The sequence below is a fragment of the Pecten maximus genome, chromosome 19 (genome assembly GCF_902652985.1).
Source record: "Pecten maximus chromosome 19, xPecMax1.1, whole genome shotgun sequence".
NCBI lineage: Eukaryota > Metazoa > Mollusca > Bivalvia > Pectinida > Pectinidae > Pecten > Pecten maximus.
Genome location: NC_047033.1, coordinates 9,482,137 through 9,502,371, shown reverse-complemented (window position 1 = coordinate 9,502,371; position 20,235 = coordinate 9,482,137). Strand labels below are relative to the sequence as shown.

The following is a 20,235-nucleotide window of genomic DNA, read 5'->3' as shown; positions in this document are numbered from 1 at the left end:
TAATTCAATGTGAAGCCTAAATATATAAACCACAACACATATGGACCTAACAGTAAGTTGGTTCTTTAAGAAATGAAATGTTCCATTTGGAGATCTTTCTCTCCTGGTTGTAAATGTTCTCTTCTGGTTGTAAATATTGTACTAAAGCAAATAATCACCAGAAAAAATTATTGACAATAGAATGATCAATGGAAGAACTTTTTCTCATACAATGTAATACTGAATTCAGAATTATTACAGAACACTGTCACTCCTGTACATTCAATTTGTATATCTTCCATACCTGCCTGTTTTACCACAGTACTCAAAGCCACTTATGCCAAGCATGTCCCCAAATGCAATCGTGTAGCGTCGTATATCATCAGCCAAGTTGCCATAGTTACGAAAAAACGAAGAATCCAACACACTTTTCACCATCTCTGACCATGCGATTCATTTCCACATAGCACCGCCCAACCTGAAACAGGACATCACATTTGTTGATGGAGGGACCTCAAATATGTTTTAATTCAAGTTTTTCTCTTTTATAAGCTAAAACATATTTGTCAGTTTTCTTTTTCTATTAAAAACTCCATGGGTATGAACAGAACTTCTTACCCCGAACATGTCATCATAGTGCTATCTATACTGGTTTGTGATGGCTGTAGTAAGACCTTTTCCCAAGCAAGCACTTTTGGTAAGGAAGCACTGTATGAAGTTTGTATTTGATTGGCCAAGGGGAACTCAAGTTATTGCACGGAAACCAATTTTCTATTAATAGTAACGGTGACCTTGACCTTTGACCTTTGAACCTGAAAAGCAATCCCAAGCAAGCACTTTTGGTAAGGAAGCACTGTATGAAGTTTGAGTTTGATTGGCCAAAGGCTAGGGAACTCAAGTTATTGCAGGGAAACCATTGTGCGGACACCGACGACGCCGCTGCCACTGCCGCAGACGCTGAGGCCGACATAGTAATACCTATATGTCACCTTTTCAAGGTGACACAAAAAGTAATGCGACACACCCGAAGAACCTCTATGCAAAGAATCAGCATCCTTATACCATTATTAAGTGAATGGTGTGCCATGATTATAAAACTTTAACCAAAACTTTAACCAAAACTTTAACCGGAAGGACAGACGCAGGCAAAACCTATAGTCCTCCCTGTTCCACCGGTAGAGGACTAATAAATAATTTATTTTTTATATATCACAAGTTCAAATTCCATTTTTGTACACGTATTTTTGCAAGATGCAGTGTATACAGATTTGAAGACATAGCATCTTTAAAAAAAGATTTTTTAATTAACCTATTGTTTGATGCGATGATACCTGTTCGTGGAGTTTGTGGAATGAGGAGAGTAGATTCTGTAGTGTTGACTTGTACGGATAGACATCCAGAGAGGTATAAAATGCTGAAACAAGTACATGTATGTACTGTATCAAATGAATCGTTCATAAATCATTTCTCAAATATTTTTTTAAAACCATTTAGTACAAAAATTTGACAATTTTTTACAAAAAAAGTGAGTCTAGTTTTTCCTTCATACATAAACAGGAATTTTCCTTTTGAAATAAATTAGAGTTTAAAATAAAATCTAATCAGAGTCACCTATATTTAATTTAATTTATTCAAATAAATATTCATTATTTTTTTTTTTAACTTCACATACAGGCACTTTTGCATATTAATTACAATGAGACACTTTTGCATATTAATTACAATGAGACAGAATATTGCTAACAACTCACGATGACGTTGAAGGGTGTTTACTACAAGTTTTCGTATCCTTGTCAGATGGTGGAAAAATCTTCTTTCTTGCGACAGCAGTTCAAATACAGATCCGATGTGTCCAGAAAAGCTCCAACAGGAAAGACATGCACAGTTATCTCCTCCTGCTGATAATGCCCGGATCCATCCTGCCTTTAATTTCAAAACAAGCTCTCATTTTAATTAACAGCAGTAAACAGGATAACTTTCAATTAAGAACATAAAAGATAATTAAAAAACACTACTGATAGGAATTTAATTAATTACCTACCTGAAAATGAAAAGCATACAATAAGTCATACAGTGCATTTTTATGTAAGTTTTTTACATTTTAAATATTTTCTTATCATCAAAATGTAAATATTTTTTTATCATCAATCACTACCAATTGTCAAAATATATGTATCATCTTTACATTTTACTGAATATTTTGTATTTATCTTTTTTTTTCTTTTTATTCTTATATTTATTATTAACCACAAACACAGTTTGCTTAATATTGATTTTGACTATTCTTGCTGTCATTTTTAAATACCTGTTTCAGGAAATTAAGAGCAACCAGCCGCTCTGTTTTGTATATAGGCACATACAGGTCCTGGCTGTAATAAAAGAAGATTACAATTTTAAAAATAATGATGATGTTGTTTAAATATCATATTCACTGAATGTTACAGACAATAAAGAACAGGAGCTTCCCCAAATCATGAACTACGGATACCACACCAGCTGGGACATATTCAAGGAACTATCACATACCCATTATAAAAGGGCACACCTCAATTTCTCTCTGTTCCAATATTCAGCCAATGTTTAAGGGGACTTGTCAATATATTTTGTCTAATTTATTATCAATTTATTAAATATTAAATGATCAATATATTTTGTCTAATTTATTATCAATTTATTAAATATTAAATGATATCTCTTTTCATATTAGTATATTTATACAGTGTTTTTGTGTTGAAATGATGCTTTATTTTTAATATACAGCAACACTGAAGTAAGATTTACACTTCATACCAAGGGTGTTTCCCGACATAGTGAACCTCGGGTTGGAAGCCGGATCGGTCCATCAGAAACACAGAGAAACACTCTCCAGCAGCTACATCCCAAATGTGACATCCAGACATCACCTATTACACAAACAAATGTGACATCCAGACATCACCTATTACATAAACAAATGTGACATCCAGACATCACCTATTACACAAACAAATGTGACATCCAGACATCACCTATTACACAAACAAATGTGACATCCAGACATCACGTATTACATAAACAAATGTGACATCCAGACATCACCTATTACACAAACAAATGTGACATCCAGACATCACCTATTACACAAACAAATGTGACATCCAGACATCACCTATTACACAAACAAAGGTGACATCCACACATCACCTATTACACAAACAAATATGACATCCAGACATCACCTATTATACAAACAAATGTGACATCCAGACATCACCTATTACACAAACAAAGGTGACATCCAGACATCACCTATTACACAAACAAATATGACATCCACACATCACCTATTACACAAACAAATGTGACATCCAGACATCACCTATTACACAAACAAATGTGACATTCAGACATCACCTATTACACAAACAAATGTGACATCCAGACATCACCTATTACACAAACAAATGTGACATCCAGACATCACCTATTACACAAACAAATGTGACATCCAGACATCACCTATTATACAAACAAATGTGACATCCAGACATCACCTATTACACAAACAAATGTGACATTCAGACATCACCTATTACACAAACAAATGTGACATCCAGACATCACCTATTACACAAACAAATGTGACATCCAGACATCACCTATTACACAAACAAATGTGACATCCAGACATCACCTATTACACAAACAAATGTGACATCCACACATCACCTATTATACAAACAAATGTGACATCCACACATCACCTATTACACAAACAAATGTGACATCCAGACATCACCTATTACACAAACAAATGTGACATCCAGACATCACCTATTACACAAACAAATGTGACATCCACACATCACCTATTATACAAACAAATGTGACATCCACACATCACCTATTACACAAACAAATGTGACATCCAGACATCACCTATTACACAAAAACATATGACATCCAGACATCACCTATTACACAAACACATACGACATCCAGACATCACCTATTACACAAACAAATGTGACATCCAGACATCACCTATTACACAAACAAATGTGACATCCAGACATCACCTATTACACAAACAAATATGACATCCAGACATCACCTATTACACAAGCAAATGTGACATCCAGACATCACCTATTACACAAACAAATGTGACATCCAGACATCACCTATTACACAAACAAATGTGACATCCAGACATCACCTATTACACAAACAAATGTGACATCCAGACATCACCTATTACACAAACAAATATGACATCCAGACATCACCTATTACACAAACAAATGTGACATCCAGACATCACCTATTACACAAACAAATATGACATCCAGACATCACCTATTACACAAACAAATGTGACATCCACACATCACCTATTACACAAACAAATGTGACATCCAGACATCACCTATCACACAAACAAATATGACATCCAGACATCACGTATTACACAAACAAATACAGTAGTGTTAAGATCCTGTGTACTACACATGTTTTGGATTTGAAATGGTGTCAACAGAATAGCTTCCCATACTCATGATATCTGTCTGATTATTGGTAAAGTTTAAAATAATTTTCATGTTTAATTCACAACTAGGTTCTCCAGAATACTATTATAATGACACTGATATATTACATGTAGTTACCTTAATTTTGGTGGGTTTTGAGTTTTCCTCCATGTGGCCAAGCTGCTTTGCGACATTGGATCCCCAGCTGTATACCTACAAAATAAACTTACTTCTAACCAAAAACATAACCCACAAGGATCACACGCACCTATGAGACAAATTTTCCTTTCTCACTGTAATAATGGAATTTTATATATGCATAATTACCTAACCATAACTTACCTGTACATATAAGATACTCAATCCCACAACTACATAAGATACCAGGAACGAGGAGCTCACTGACCATTCCAGTATATATACAGGAGCTCACTAATCATGTACAGGAGCTCACTAAACCTACCAGTATACGAGGGCTCACTAAACCTACTAGTATACAGGAGCTCACTTAACCTACCAGAATACAGGAGCTTACTATACCTACCAGTATACAGGAGCTCACTATACCTACCAGTATATAGGAGCTCACTAAACCTACCAGTATACAGAAGCTCACTATACCTACTAGTATACAGGAGCTCACTTATCCTACCAGTAAACAGGAGCTCACTTAACCTACCAGTATACAGGAGCTCACTTCACCTACCAGTATACAGGAGCTCACTAAACCTACCAGTATACAGGAGCTCACTAAACCTACCATTATACAGGAGCTCATTTAACATACCAGTATACAGGAGCTCACTAAACCTACCAGTATACAGGAGCTCACTAAACATACCAGTATACAGAAGCTCACTTAACCTACAAGTATACAGGAGCTCACTAAACCTACCAGTATACAGGAGCTCACTAAACCTACCAGTATACAGGAGCTCACTTAACCTACCATCATACAGGATCTCACTATACCTACCAGTATACAGGAGCTCACTAAACATACCAGTATACAGGAGGTCACTTAACCTACCAGTATACAGGAGCTCACTGAACCTACCAGTATACATGAGCTCACTAAACCTACCAGTATACATGAGTTCACTTAACCTACAAGTATACAGGAGCTCACTAAACATACCAGTATACAGGAGGTCACTAAACCTACCAGTATACAGGATCTCACTATACCTACCAGTATACAGGAGCTCACTATACCTACCAGTATACAGGAGCTCACTATACCTACCATTATACAGGGGCTCACTTAACCTACCAGTATACAGGAGCTCACTATACCTACCATTATACAGGGGCTCACTGTACCTACCAGAATACAGGAGCTCACTTAACCTACCAGTATACAGGAGCTCACTAAACCTACCAGTATACAGGAGCTCACTATACCTACCAGTATACAGGAGCTCACTATACCTACCAGAATACAGGAGCTCACTAAACCTACCAGTATACAGGAGCTCACTATACCTACCAGTATACAGGAGTTCACTAAACCTACCAGTACACAGGAGCTCACTATACCTACCAGTATACAGGAGCTCACTAAACCTACCAGTATACAGGAGCTCACTTAACCTACCATTATACAGGGGCTCACTAAACCTACCAGTATACAGGAGCTCACTTAACCTACCATTATACAGGGGCTCACTTAACCTACCATTATACAGGAGCTCACTATACCTACCAGTATACAGGAGCTCGCTAATTATATAAACATACCAGTATTCAGGAGCTCACTAAACCTACCAGTATATAGGAGCTCACTTAACCTACCAGTATACAGGAGCTCACTTAACCTACCAGAATACAGGTGCTCAATTAAACTACCAGTATACAGGAGCTCACAAAACCTACCAGTATACAGCTCACTATACCTACCAGTATACAGGGGCTCACTTAACCTACCAGTATACAGGAGCTCACTATACCTACCAGTATACAGGAGCTCACTTAACCTACCAGTATACAGGAGCTCACTATACCTACTAGTATACAGGAGCTCACTAAACCTACTAAAACTACCAGTATACAGGATCTCACTTAACCTACCAGTATACAGGATCTCACTTAACCTACCAGTATACAGGAGCTCACTTAACCTACCAGTATACAGTAGCTCACTAAACCTACCAGTATACAGGAGCTCACTTAACCTACCAGTATACAGGAGCTCACTGACCCTACCAGTATACAGGAGGTCACTTAACCTACCAGTATACATGAGCTCACTAAACCTACCAGTTTTTCAGGAGCTCACTAAACCTACCAGTATACAGGAGCTCACTAAACCTACCAGTATAAAGGAGTTCACTAAAACTACCAGTATACAGGAGCTCACTAAACCTACCAGTATACAGGAGCTCACTAAACCTACCAGTATACAGGAGCTCACTTAACCTACCAGTATATAGGAGCACACTAAACTTACCAGTATACAGGAACTCACTTAACCTACCAGTATACAGGAGCTCACAAAACCTACCAGTATACAGGAGCTCACTTAACCTACCAGTATACAGGAGCTCACTATACCTACTAGTATACAGGAGCTCACTTAACCTACCAGTATACAGGAGCTCACTTAACCTACCAGTATACAGTAGCTCACTAAACCTACCAGTATACAGGAGCTCACTTAACCTACCAGTATACAGGAGCTCACTGACCTTACCAGTATACAGGAGGTCACTTAACCTACCAGTATACATGAGCTCACTAAACCTACCAGTTTTTCAGGAGCTCACTAAACCTACCAGTATACAGGAGCTCACTAAACCTACCAGTATAAAGGAGTTCACTAAAACTACCAGTGTACAGGAGCTCACTAAACCTACCAGTATACAGGAGCTCACTAAACCTACCAGTATACAGGAGCTCACTTAACCTACCAGTATATAGGAGCACACTAAACTTACCAGTATACAGGAACTCACTTAACCTACCAGTATACAGGAGCTCACTTAACCTACCAGTATACAGGAGCTCACTTAACCTACCAGTTTATAGGAGCACACTAAACTTACCAATATTTATAATGTGATCATACTAAACACATCAGTATTATAAGCTCATTGAAATTTGTACTACATCTTAAAGTAGCATTATATAAATATGCTGACTTATAATAGTTTGCTACTTTGCCAAGTATATATGTATTTGGGACCTTACCTGGGAATCTGCTGTCAGTGCTAGGGAATGCTGGGATCCTGCTGTAACCTTGACAACTTGTTTTCCATTTAGCAATTTTATCAAGCATGGTTTGTTTCTGCAATTTGAGATTCATACTGATTAATGATAATTCTGGATAATTCAGCTGTTAGACTGAAATTCAATTTTAATAATAAATTTCTTTATATACAGTATGGTAAGAAAGCAATACATCAAGTTTGAGTTTTATTGGCCCAAGGGATCTTAAAACCTATTTTCTATTCTTAGTAACAATGACCTTTGATCTTTGAAACTGAAAAGCAATCAAAGCAAGCACTTTTGGTAAGGAAGCACTGTTTGAAGGTTGAGCCTGATTGGCTAAGGAAAAACTTAGCATTATCACATGGAAGCAAATTTTCAATTTATAGTGACAGTGATTTTGACCTTTGACCTTCAAACCTAACAAGAATTCCACGGCAGTGGAGGTGTCGCCTGTGTATGCGAATAATTAAAGGGTGATAACTCTTTAAAATTAGGACTTGAATAAAAAAAAACAATAACAAACTTGTCCACAGTATTATGGTAACGAACATTCTATTTTCGCAAAAAAAATTAAAGGGCTATAACTCTTTTAAAAAGGTCCGAATAAATTTGGTTAACGAACTTGTCCACAGTATTATGGTAACGAACCTTCCCATGCAGTTTCAAATTAATCCAGTAATAATTATTCAAGTTATTGAGTGGAAACCATTTTCGCAAAAAATTAAAGGGCCATAACTCTTTTAAAATGGTGCGAATAAATTTGGTTAACGAACTTGTCCACAGTATTATGGTAACGAACCTTCCCATGAAGTTTCAAATTAATCCTGTAATAATTATTCAAGTTATTGAGTGGAAACCATTTTCGCAAAAAAATTAAAGGGCTTTAACTCTTTTAAAAAGGTGCGAATAATTTTGGTTATCGAACTTGTCCGAGCTATCATGGTAATGAACCTTCCCATGAAGTTTCGAATTAATCCGTTCTAAACTACTAAAGTTATCGCACGAAAACCATTTTCCGGACGACGCCGACACAGACGCCGAAAAGTAATACTTATATGTCTCCTTTTTCAAAGGCGACACAAAAAGCAATCCCAAGCAAACAGTTTTGATAAGGAAGCACTTACAAAGTTTGAGTTTGATTGGCGCAAGAGAACTCAAGTTATTGCAAGGAAACCAATTTTCTATCAATAGTAACAGTGGCCTTAACCTTTGACCTTTGAACATGATAAGCAATCCTAAGCAAGCACTTTTGGTAAGGAAGTACTGTATGAAGTTAGAGTTTGATTGGCCGAAGGGAACTCACGTTATCAAACGGAAACCATTGTGCGGATATCGACCGATATGTTGCCTTTTTTCAAGCGACTCAAAAATGATATTTGTATTTTCCCTTAATGACAGAGTTATCATATGAAAGTTTTTTTTACACTTTACATTTATAAGAACACATTACATGATTATGTACAATGTATATCCTTGTAACTCTTCACAAAATCAATGGGAGACAACTCCTGAGCCCCCTAACAATTTTTTTTAATTATTTTCATGCATAGACATTTGTTTATCACAACCATGTTATAGTTTGAGCGTGCATGTAATTTTCTATTCATATTCAAACCAGAAGAACATGTTTCATGAATTTTTAAATTATAGGGAACAACCAACAAATTGAAAAAAAATAGACTTTTGAAACATCCCCTGTGTATTGTATAGAAAGTTGAGCCAGGGATAAAATGTCTGGCAGCCACTGATTGGCCAGTATGTTATGAAGTAACAAAATAGAAATATATCCTGATAGGTAACTATCCATAGGAAATGTTGATATAAATTTCGTAAGTCTGATTGAAATCCACCCATTTTCAAAATGGCTTCCCTGGAAAAAATTTGAGCTGAAGGACCCAACTTTTTTTTTTTTGATTAAGTGTAATATGACACCCTAAACTTTCATTATAAACCATAATTGCCATATTGAATTCAAGAATTTTAATGATATACTCCAAAATATTAAGACTAAAGTCTATGGTAAAACAATTGGTTGGTTCTCTACTATAAGTCTCTCAACTATCTTTACAGCTTATATACTCTGCTGTTTTATACTTCTCCAAGAGACAGTTACGGTGCCGTTTGTCAGTTTAGATGAAACAATTATATAATTTTTCATTAAAATCTCATTCCACTAGTGTTAACCATCTTGGTGAATTGGCCACATCAAATTCGTACATCTAAAGGTTTTAGGAAATTTTCTAACCTGTTATACATCCAAAATTCTGTGGAATATATAAAAAAAAACCTCTCCAGTAATTCGACAATTTAGAATCTCCCTAAACTGAGTTTTTCTTGTGTTTGTTTTTAATAATGCAGCCAATACCATATTCTTTTTACAGTCAAGCTAGGTCATAAGAAATTAAAGCAAATTAATATAACTGCTTATATAATAAATATACACGTGTAAATATAAAGGCATTAAATACCATGTTCATGCATGGTACAAACCATTTTTTTTTCATATTTCATACATATAAAATCTTTCTTCACAAAGACTCGCAATAAAATGATCAAAATAAAGGAAAAAATAAATTTCCAAAAATATCTAAATAAAGATTTAAAATACAATCATCATATTATGATTTTCTTAAACATTTCTTTTTCACTAGAGCCACATATAAAAATACCGATCAATTGCATCCCCGGTCCCTAACTGGCATCTGTAATTCCGCCCCCACGCCCACACCTCTGTATCCAGTATAATTTCCTTGGTAGGCAAAACGATGTCAGACTTGCTACCTGCGAAATAATCATTCATAATTCCTTAAAATTATTAAACAACATATTTCAAAACATTTTTTTTTCAATTTCAATCATTATAATCATATATACAAAGACACACCAAACACTTGACACATAATACACTAGACGCACCAGACACTAGACACATCAGACACTAGACACATAAGACACTAGACACATAAGACACTATAGACACATCAGACATAAGACAGACAAGACACTAGACACATCCGACACTATACACACCTGACACTTATTTAAGACACATAATACACTTGACACATAATACACTAGACGCATAAGACACTATAGACACATCAGACATAAGACAGACAAGACACTAGACACATCCGACACTATACACACCTGACACTAGACACATCAGATACCAGACACTAGACACATAAGACACTAGACATACACCATGCTACACAGACAAGACACTAGACATATCAGACACTAGACACACCTGACATTAGACACATCAGACACCAGACACTAGGTACATCAGACACTAGACATACATGACACTAGACACACAAGCTGCCCTACAGGTAGGGTGTAAGAATTGTACCTGCTGCCCCCATTGCATGATCGTAAGAGGTGACTAAATTTGGGATTTTATCTTTTCTCTTCTTTCTTAACAACATTTTACTTCCTTATGTCTTCCTTGACAATGCCTCACTTTTAGCCTTTAGTTGAGCGTTCGCCCCTGTGAGGAAAGTTTGGGTTCTGTCCCCTGGCCGAGACATACCAGAGTCTTTAAAAATGGTAGTTTCTATTCCTGCTTAGCGCTCAGCATATTGGGAGTGGGACGACTGGTTCCCTGTTGTCAGTATAATATGACCGGGTGGGGTGTCCTGCTGGGTGTCTTTGGCAGTATGCTTCAGTGAGAAAGCACTATAAATCAGCAAAAGTTCAAGCCTATGACAAGAAGACTTAACACAAACATACCGCAGCCTCCCAAAACACACATACGCACTCACCACACGCATGCATGTCGCACACACGGGAGGCCTTAAATGACCTTTGCTGTTAATGGGACGTTAAAAAAAATAAACCTAAACCAAACAGATACACAAGACACAAGACACGTCAGACACTTGACATACAAGACAGTAGACACATCGACACTAGACATACATTACACTAGACACACCAGACACCACACATACCAGACACTAGACACTTAAGAACCTAGACATGTCAGACACTAAACTCACAAGTCATAAGGTACATCAGGCACCAGACACATCAGACACTGGACATACAAGATGCTAGACATACTAGACACTGGACACATTAGACACTAGACAGACCAGACACTAGACACACCAGACACAAGACACACCAGACACTAGACACACCAGACACTAGACATACCAGACAGTAGACACACCAGACACTAGACACACCAGACACTAGACATACAAGACACTCAAGGCACATCAGACACTAGACAGTAGACACACCTGACACCAGACACACCAGACACTAGACACACAAGACACTAGACATGCATGGCACTAGATACACTAGACACAAGACACACCAGACACTAGACACACCAGTCATTGGATACATCAGGCACTAGACACTAGACACACCAGACACCTGACACATCAGACATTAGAAATAATCACATCAGACACTAAACATACTAGAAACATCAGACACTAGACAGTAGGCATACCAGATATTATAGACACATCAGACAACAGACTCACAAGAACCTAAATACATCACACTAGACATATAAGACATCAGACACTAGACACACCAGACACATCAGACACTAGACACACCAGACAGTAGACACATCAGACACTCAACATACCAGACACTCAACAACAGACACTTGGCACATTTTGTGTTATCACCTTTCAATACAAATTGGAAGTTAGATACAGGACTGCAACAAATGAATCAAACTGCATCATATAGTTGTTTGGTTCTTCAGTGACACAAATGTCATGTCTTTAATTATATATCAATTAGATATATAGTTAAATTTGGTACCAAGCTACAGCTTTGTTCTCCCAATTAGATCCCTCTTTGGTTTTCTGCTTGGCATATGTATTTAACCACAATTTGCCCATGTCAAATGTTATTGTAAGTGTAAAAAATTCTTAATCTAAAGACATGCTTTTCAGTTCAACATAACAAAATTTTCAAAAACACATATATATGAGATACAACATCATTATCTACCTAAGAAAGATGCTCTCCTGTCAAGTTGTTCTTCCTTGACTTGAAGAGCTCTAACAGACAATGACTTTCTTTCTGAGGTTGTCTCCCCTTCTCGTAAATCTTCACTACTGGAATCAACAAGAGGGGTGTGCTCATTGATTCTCTCTATAAAACTGGACTCCGCCATCTGTACTGAGGTATTTTCTGTGCCCTGTTCTTCATCACCACTTGGTGTTGACACACTCTGATCATCTAAAGAGCTGATAGATTCAGACATGTCCTGTCCACTCTCCTTGTTAATATTTTGAACATCGGCTTCCCTCCCAACATCGCCAAGGTCCCAGGTTACTGGGTCCCTACTAGCCTGGCTGGATGTAAAAGGGAGTCTGTCTGTAACCGTGGAGATTGCTTTACTAGTCATCGATGATACCTATTTGGTATAAAAACATTATAACTAAACCCATGCAAATCTAATATTACTGACAGCATTAAAATTGCACTGCACTTAAATATAACGAAAAAAATTTCCATGAATGAAATTCTATCAATTTTTTAAAATTTTTAAATCCCTTACCTGTTGTTGTACAGCAGACATCTGCATGAGTACCTTATTCGGACTAGAAGGCAGGGCTGACCACAAATGACCAAGGGCTGACCGCTGCTCAACAGTCTTAGGACGAATCTCAGCGAGATCCTTGTCCTCATACTGTTTTGACAAGAACTCGAGGGCTTCATTCTCATCCATAAAACTTGTAGACCTACCAACTAAAGGGATGTTGCTACTAAGTTTATTTTCAGCCATGTCACCAGTGGAAACTGTCTCTTTAACCTTAAGGCTGTTTTCATCTGATTTTGAATTTTTATTTTCGGGAACGATATCCAATGTTTCAGAGTCTTCTTGAAGAGGGTCATTGATAGGTGTTTTGGGTTCACCTGTTGGGCCCTGATCATTCTTGGCTTGTAGATCATCGGTAAATGATACACCTTCTGTGGGTTGTGATTCAGTATCTTCAGATTTACTGGGAGGAAAGACATCATCACAAACAATATCAGGATGACTTTTGGAGGTTTCTTCACTTTTCGTGATTGTGTTGTTATCTTTTTCTGTTCTTTCTTGAATCAAACCAACACTTTCAATTTCATTTTCTTTTTTAGCATTTTCCTTGCTTTTTCCATGCAATTGGTCCTCACCATGACCTGATGACACATTCTTAAGTAACACTTCTGCTGATTGGTTGTCTGAAGTGCTGTCTCCTGTAAGATCTCCTTTGATTGGCTGAGAGTGTTCACAGCTATGTTCATTACTAATTATGCATGTATCACTAGTCTCCATATAGGTATAAATTTCAGCCTGGCATTTCGCACAGGTTGAAGGATAAAACTTATGTGCCCTCAACTCGATATTGGAGGAAGTGCTCTGCCGTTTATCCCTGTCACTATCCCCGATAGTACTCCTCTCCACCAGCACAAGGCAATGGCTATCACCGCAAGAGATGTCAAGGATATTTCTCCCAGACAGAGCCTCTATCTGAGTTGGCGGAGTAATATCAGTGGCGCCCTCTATTCCTATCCCAGGCCCGCTTCCCCATACCCACAATTCTGAGTTGACTGACAATCCGAGAGTATGATTTGCACCACACGCTACTTTAGTAAGCTGTATATTGTCTGCTTCAGCTTGAACTCCATGTTCACAAATGTTTCCCGACACCTGCTGAATGACAACTGAATAAGGGGAGGTAACTTTGTCCAGCTGAAGCCCACACTGACCCTGTGTTGAGTCCCCCCAACAGAGAGTGATGCCATCGTTGGTGACAACAGCACAATGATTGGATCCACAAGCAATCTCCACCACACCACGACCTACAATTCCAAAATTAAGGAGAGAAATCTTCAATAAGTTCCTAATATCAAAATAACTCTTAGACTGGTTCCTGTATCTAGAATATATCTTACATGATCTTCGATCTGTTTGAGTATAAATATTTATTATAAGCTTTAATTAGTTCATATCAAATAAATAATATTTACATCAAAATGATCTATAATATTATGTATTAAATGTAAAATTGAGATTTATATTTTGGACTCCTTGGATATTTCTGATTCCAGATTAAACGAACAGATAATATACATATCCGTACAAATTAAGACTGTCCTAAGCCCAAAAGGATGATTACACCATTATCATAATCTGTTCTATAAGATTAATAGAATCTTCGGATTTCTATTTTCTTATGAAGGTGTAGTAAAAAAATCTCCAATGGAGGGGTGATATTCAAGCTAGGTTTTTAACCTGAGGCTCTGCCGAGGGTTATACAATCAAGGATATAATCCCGAAACTTTGAGAGTTTTTGTCATTATCCTATAGATAGCTAGAGGATGATTTCAGACATGAATGATCAAGTTGTTCCAATATTACAAACAAATTGCAACACAATGATGACATGATATCATTGAATTGTAATGCCATAACGTCATTGTATTGCCAACATTATACATATATTGTTGAAATTGACGTCATACCCTAGGGGTGACAGCTGAGAAATCTTGAACATTTGAAACGATAGATAGACAAATGTGGATGATGGAATAAATATATACCATCACCAATTATCAAAACCTTTCAATGAAGAAAAAGAAAAAAAAGTCTTACCAGTAATTTTTTTTTTTTAATTTCAACCGAAAATGTTATTATTTTTTTTTTAATCTATGATTCAAGTAGACAGAATAACAGTGTTCCTTTAGTGGGAAGAATATTTACCATCCAGAGTTGTTACTGGTACTGGGTCGAAGGCATATTCTGGATCCAGTTTACCAATACCCAGCTGTCCATAGTTATTCTTCCCACAGGAGAAAACTTCCCCGTCACTCGTCAAAAATACAGAGTGGTTTCCCCCTAACGCAACTCTCCTGATTTGCTTTTGGGACAGTATTGGGAATGATACCAATTCCACGTTTCCTTGGTAACCTTGCCAAACACTCAGAATTCCATCTTTTTCCTGTTCACTGAAAAATATCAAGTAACCCAGAAATTTAAACAAAATATAATGGAAAAATTGGATGTGTTTAGTAATATTATTTATCAGATTAAGAATAACATGAATTCAGTATAAAATTTCATCTATGAACATTATCTTTATTCTGTAAATTCTTTCCAGCTAGGGGTCAATAATAAATGCAGGTCAATACCAATATTACAATAAAGTTATAAAAAGTTACAATTTTTTTTTTTTTTACCATTTTAGTACCTTTTTCAAAAGGTACAAAAAAGTTATAACTATTTTGTGCCTTTTTGAAAACTTTGAATTTATCAATGTATCTTTTGATAACATTTTTTGGAGTTCAGCCATAACTTTTGTACTTTTTCTGGACTCAAATGATTGAGATTGGGTTAATTGCAGGACATTGAAAAAGCATTTATCTTTTTGACTGAACTGCATAAACATGGGAGGGGTTATTACTGCAGACATCGGCTTTAATAGATCAGAAATACCGTAATATATGACGTATTTTCTGCTTTTTTCCACATAAGAAACTTGCCATAAAAAAATATCATTTTTTATTATGGTACTGTGTAAATGAAGTGAATGAGTCACCTTCATGTAGGCTCCATTCAATAATAAGTTTGAATTATTTATTATACAAGAAATATAAAAAAACAAGATTTTAAAAGAAATACTTAAAAATTAATCAAATATTTTTAATTTTCGGCCTCTTGATAATTATTCTAAATATACACTCATAGTACAAGTTTTTTATTTTTACATTTATTTTTCTCTTATACCTTTATTGTTCATCTAAATAAATTTTTTTTTCCAGAAAACATACAAGGTGACAGAATATACATTCCTTGACATGTTATATGAGGTTCACCAGTTCATTTGTCAGTTAATTATAATTAAGACAAGAAATTAATGAAGACAATTTCTATCCTTAAAATATTAAATATAACTAATTTTAAAATATAAATTAATGGATAAACTGGATTTCACTCACTTACCTGAATATTTACACTCTAGATAAGTTAAATATACATATTATAAGATAAAAGGACTAGTTTATAATACAAGAATTCCACAGAAGTGGATGTGTCGTCTGCACAGCAAGCTAGGATTCAAATTTTGAAAAAAACAGCTTGGATATTCCTTGTATCTATTATTCCAAGCATGATTTGCCGGATGGATTCCCATACAATGCATGAACTCACGAAAGATAGTAATACCTAAATATCGCCTTTTTCAGAAAAAGGTGACACAAAAATTGGAAATATATAGATCCATCAGTTTTAAGTAAAAATAAAAACATTTCACAGGATCTGATTTTATTTCCCCTGGTAAACATTTAGAAGCAGAAAAACAACAAATGCACAATATTTAATAAATTTGAGTAGTAATAATAAATTGATATCAAATACAATCTTTGCACAAAACCCTGTGTAAATTAATTATTATTGCAGTGATTATTCCTAAACCAGTGTTATGAATATACAGGTGAATTGTGTATTCAGATTTCTCACCTGTTGCCAACTCATCTGATGACTAACATTTAACCCTATAGTCCTAATTCTAAAGACGTTATGTACACACATCAATTCGAGTGGTGGATCTAAGAGATTTTGTAGACATGATGAGTGAAGTCGTTGATAGCATTTATTGATTGCAAGACATTTAACTACATTTATGTACAGAACTTCTTACCCCGAACAGGTCATCATACTGCTATGCATACTGGCAAGTAATACATACAAGCAAGCACTTCCTATAAGAAAGCAATGCATCAAGTTTGAGTTTGATTGTCCCAAGGGATCTCAGGATATCGCAAGCAAACCTATTTTCTATTTATAGTAGCAAGGACCTTGGACCTTTGAACCTGAAAAGCAATCCCAAGCAAGCACTTTTGGTAAGGAAGCACTGTGTGAAGTTTGAATTTGATTGGATGAAGGGAACTCGAGTTATTGCACGGAAACCAATTTTCTATTAATACTAACAGTGACCTTGACCTTTGACCTTTGAACCTGAAAAGCAATCCCAAGCAAGCACTTTTGGTAAGGAAGGACTGTATGGAGTTTGAGTTTGATTGGCCAATTAATGGCTAGGAAACTCAAGTTATTGCACGGAAACCATTGTGCGGACGACTACACATAGTAATAATTAATACCTATATGACACCTTTTCAAGGCAACACAAAAACCATATACATGTGACTACATATTGCAGTAACTCTATATGTTTAAAACATAGCCCAACAGCGTATCACCCTTCCATTGTACAAATACAATTTTATTTCCTGAATATATTTGTTTGGTCTATGCATGAATCCACATACATATATTATAGGTTATTCTTAAATCTATCCAGTCATTCATTAAATTCTTTTTTTATCAACATTAGAAGCTTAAATATATTTCTAGAATTTGGAATTAATAGTAATTATACCTTAGAGATGTAGTTACATTGTAATACCTACCTATACATGCCTGATATATTTTCATATTCATGATTCATGATGGCTGACGTATCTCTTGGGGAGACCTGTACATGTAGTTAGGAAAGTGTAGCTTGAATATTCACACTTCTAAAAATATTTCACAATTACACAATATTTTGGAGGTCTAATTTTAATGACATGAAGTTCCGGAGTGATAGTGATATCAGGTACACATGTAGGTATATATAGTGTGTAATCAGTATGATATTATTACGACTGTCACTTCCAACCTTTTAGTAAAATCATTTTGTGTTAATTATCATATATTTGATTGGTCTCAGGGCTTTTTCTCACTGGTATGGGATGGAGTAATTTTTTCTCATTTTGGGAAGAAATTTATGAATTGGGAAAGATTTTTCAGGAGTAAACAGAAATTTTTGGGAATTTGGCTTTAAATGAAATAATTCTTATTGGGAATGGGGCCCATTAACAGCCCCAAAAAGCCCTCAGAAAAAGCTCTCATAGACTGGTTCTATCAATATACCAGTGAATATAACCTGTCTAGTCTAAATTAGTCTTTGTTTTGTTTGCTTGTTTGCTGGGTTTAATTTATCGTCCCATGAACATTTAATCCAACAATTTAATAGTCAATAATGAGATTTCCCTATACTATAAACTATAGTAAAGTCAATTTGACCATGCACTTTTAGGTCATGCACGCCCCTCAGGCCCCTGGGGGTTAATATTAACCCGGGACCATATAATTCACAATTTTCATCGACTTTTAGCCAGAGAAACTCCCTGCCAAATTTCATTGAATTAGGTTCAGTGGTTTTGGAGATGAAGTCGAAAATGTAAATTGTTTACAGACAGATCACGACGCACGACGATGGACAAAAGGCGATTAGAATAGGTCACTTGAGACTTTGTTTCAGGTGACCTAAATTAGAAAGTCTAGAAAGTTGATAAGAAAAAAGTTTGATGCACTAGCTGTGACCAGATATTTAAGAATTAGCAGGAATCGAGCTTTGATCACCAAACTTAAGTCTCTACATGATAGATATAATGTAAGTATATGATTTATTTTGAAGTTATTTCACGATTAGAAGGGCTGTTGAAATTATTTCAATTTCTATGCCAGAAAGGGGAGGGGAACTTATAGGGGGAGGGGTACTTATAGGGGGAGGGGTACTTATAGGGGGAGGGCGGTAATTGCAGTGAATATGGTATCTTGGTAATGTTGAATCCCAAAATTAAAGTGATGACATAAATCAAAAAAATAAAGTATTTTAGAAGTTCTGACATGGTTTTCTTATAGTGGCATTATAACTATTCACAGTGGTTTAGATCAATTAAAACATATTTCTACACACACAATGTTACATGTTACAACAGAATGTATATTCTGATGAACATCTACATGTGCAGTGTATAGATCCTGTTAACATCTACAGTGTAGATATCTAGCTGTGTATACAGGCTGTCCTTTCAATACTGTAGATACATATCTACACAAATTAACACTGCGATAGGTATTCATTGTCTTCTGCACAGTTTAAATGTTTTAAAAATTTCAACGAATGCCTGGTACTGTCTGTTGGAGTAATATTACACCTGTCAGACCTATATCAGGTCACCTTGTCAGGGTACCACAGTGTGGGAAATACAATAACACAAAAGCAGTCTGTTATTATTCAATACATTATCTATCAATTTATTCTCTGGTATAAACTATATATCCAGAAAAATATCAGTTAATAAATTGTAAATTCAAATCATGGGACAACTATAAATGCCCGTCCCAATCCTGATTTTGACATTAAATCTGTTTAACCTTATTTTAAGCTTTCTGATTTTCCTGTGTCTCCTAGTAGGTATCATTATTTTATAGGCTCTTGAACAACTGACGAGTCCTAAAATGACAAAACAGCTGTATGATGCAGTTGAATTGATGTTCGGCTCTTTTGTATCTAAATCGGAATTTGCATTGAAAGCTGGTGCTGATATGATGTATATTTTCCTAAATAGATCTGTATATAGACATATAAGAAATATGATAGGTATTTCAGGTGAACCAATACCTAAAGAACAAAGTTCCAGTGATAAGTAATGAAGGAGCTAGCTAGAGCCTGCACAT

The 20,235-nt window shown here is 35.9% G+C and overlaps 1 protein-coding gene across 1 annotated transcript in view; it reads right to left on the bottom strand.

Moving 5' to 3' along the window:
* The window catches only part of LOC117318008 (alsin-like), a 108,181-nt gene that overhangs the window by 45,729 nt on the left and 42,217 nt on the right, over positions 1-20,235 (bottom strand). The window contains 12 exon segments of the mRNA XM_033872980.1: positions 284-413; positions 415-457; positions 1,311-1,393; positions 1,731-1,902; positions 2,285-2,348; positions 2,770-2,882; positions 4,626-4,700; positions 7,677-7,773; positions 10,367-10,478; positions 12,693-13,101; positions 13,246-14,531; positions 15,433-15,677. Of these exon segments, the coding sequence (XP_033728871.1) occupies positions 284-413; positions 415-457; positions 1,311-1,393; positions 1,731-1,902; positions 2,285-2,348; positions 2,770-2,882; positions 4,626-4,700; positions 7,677-7,773; positions 10,367-10,478; positions 12,693-13,101; positions 13,246-14,531; positions 15,433-15,677 (2,829 nt within the window).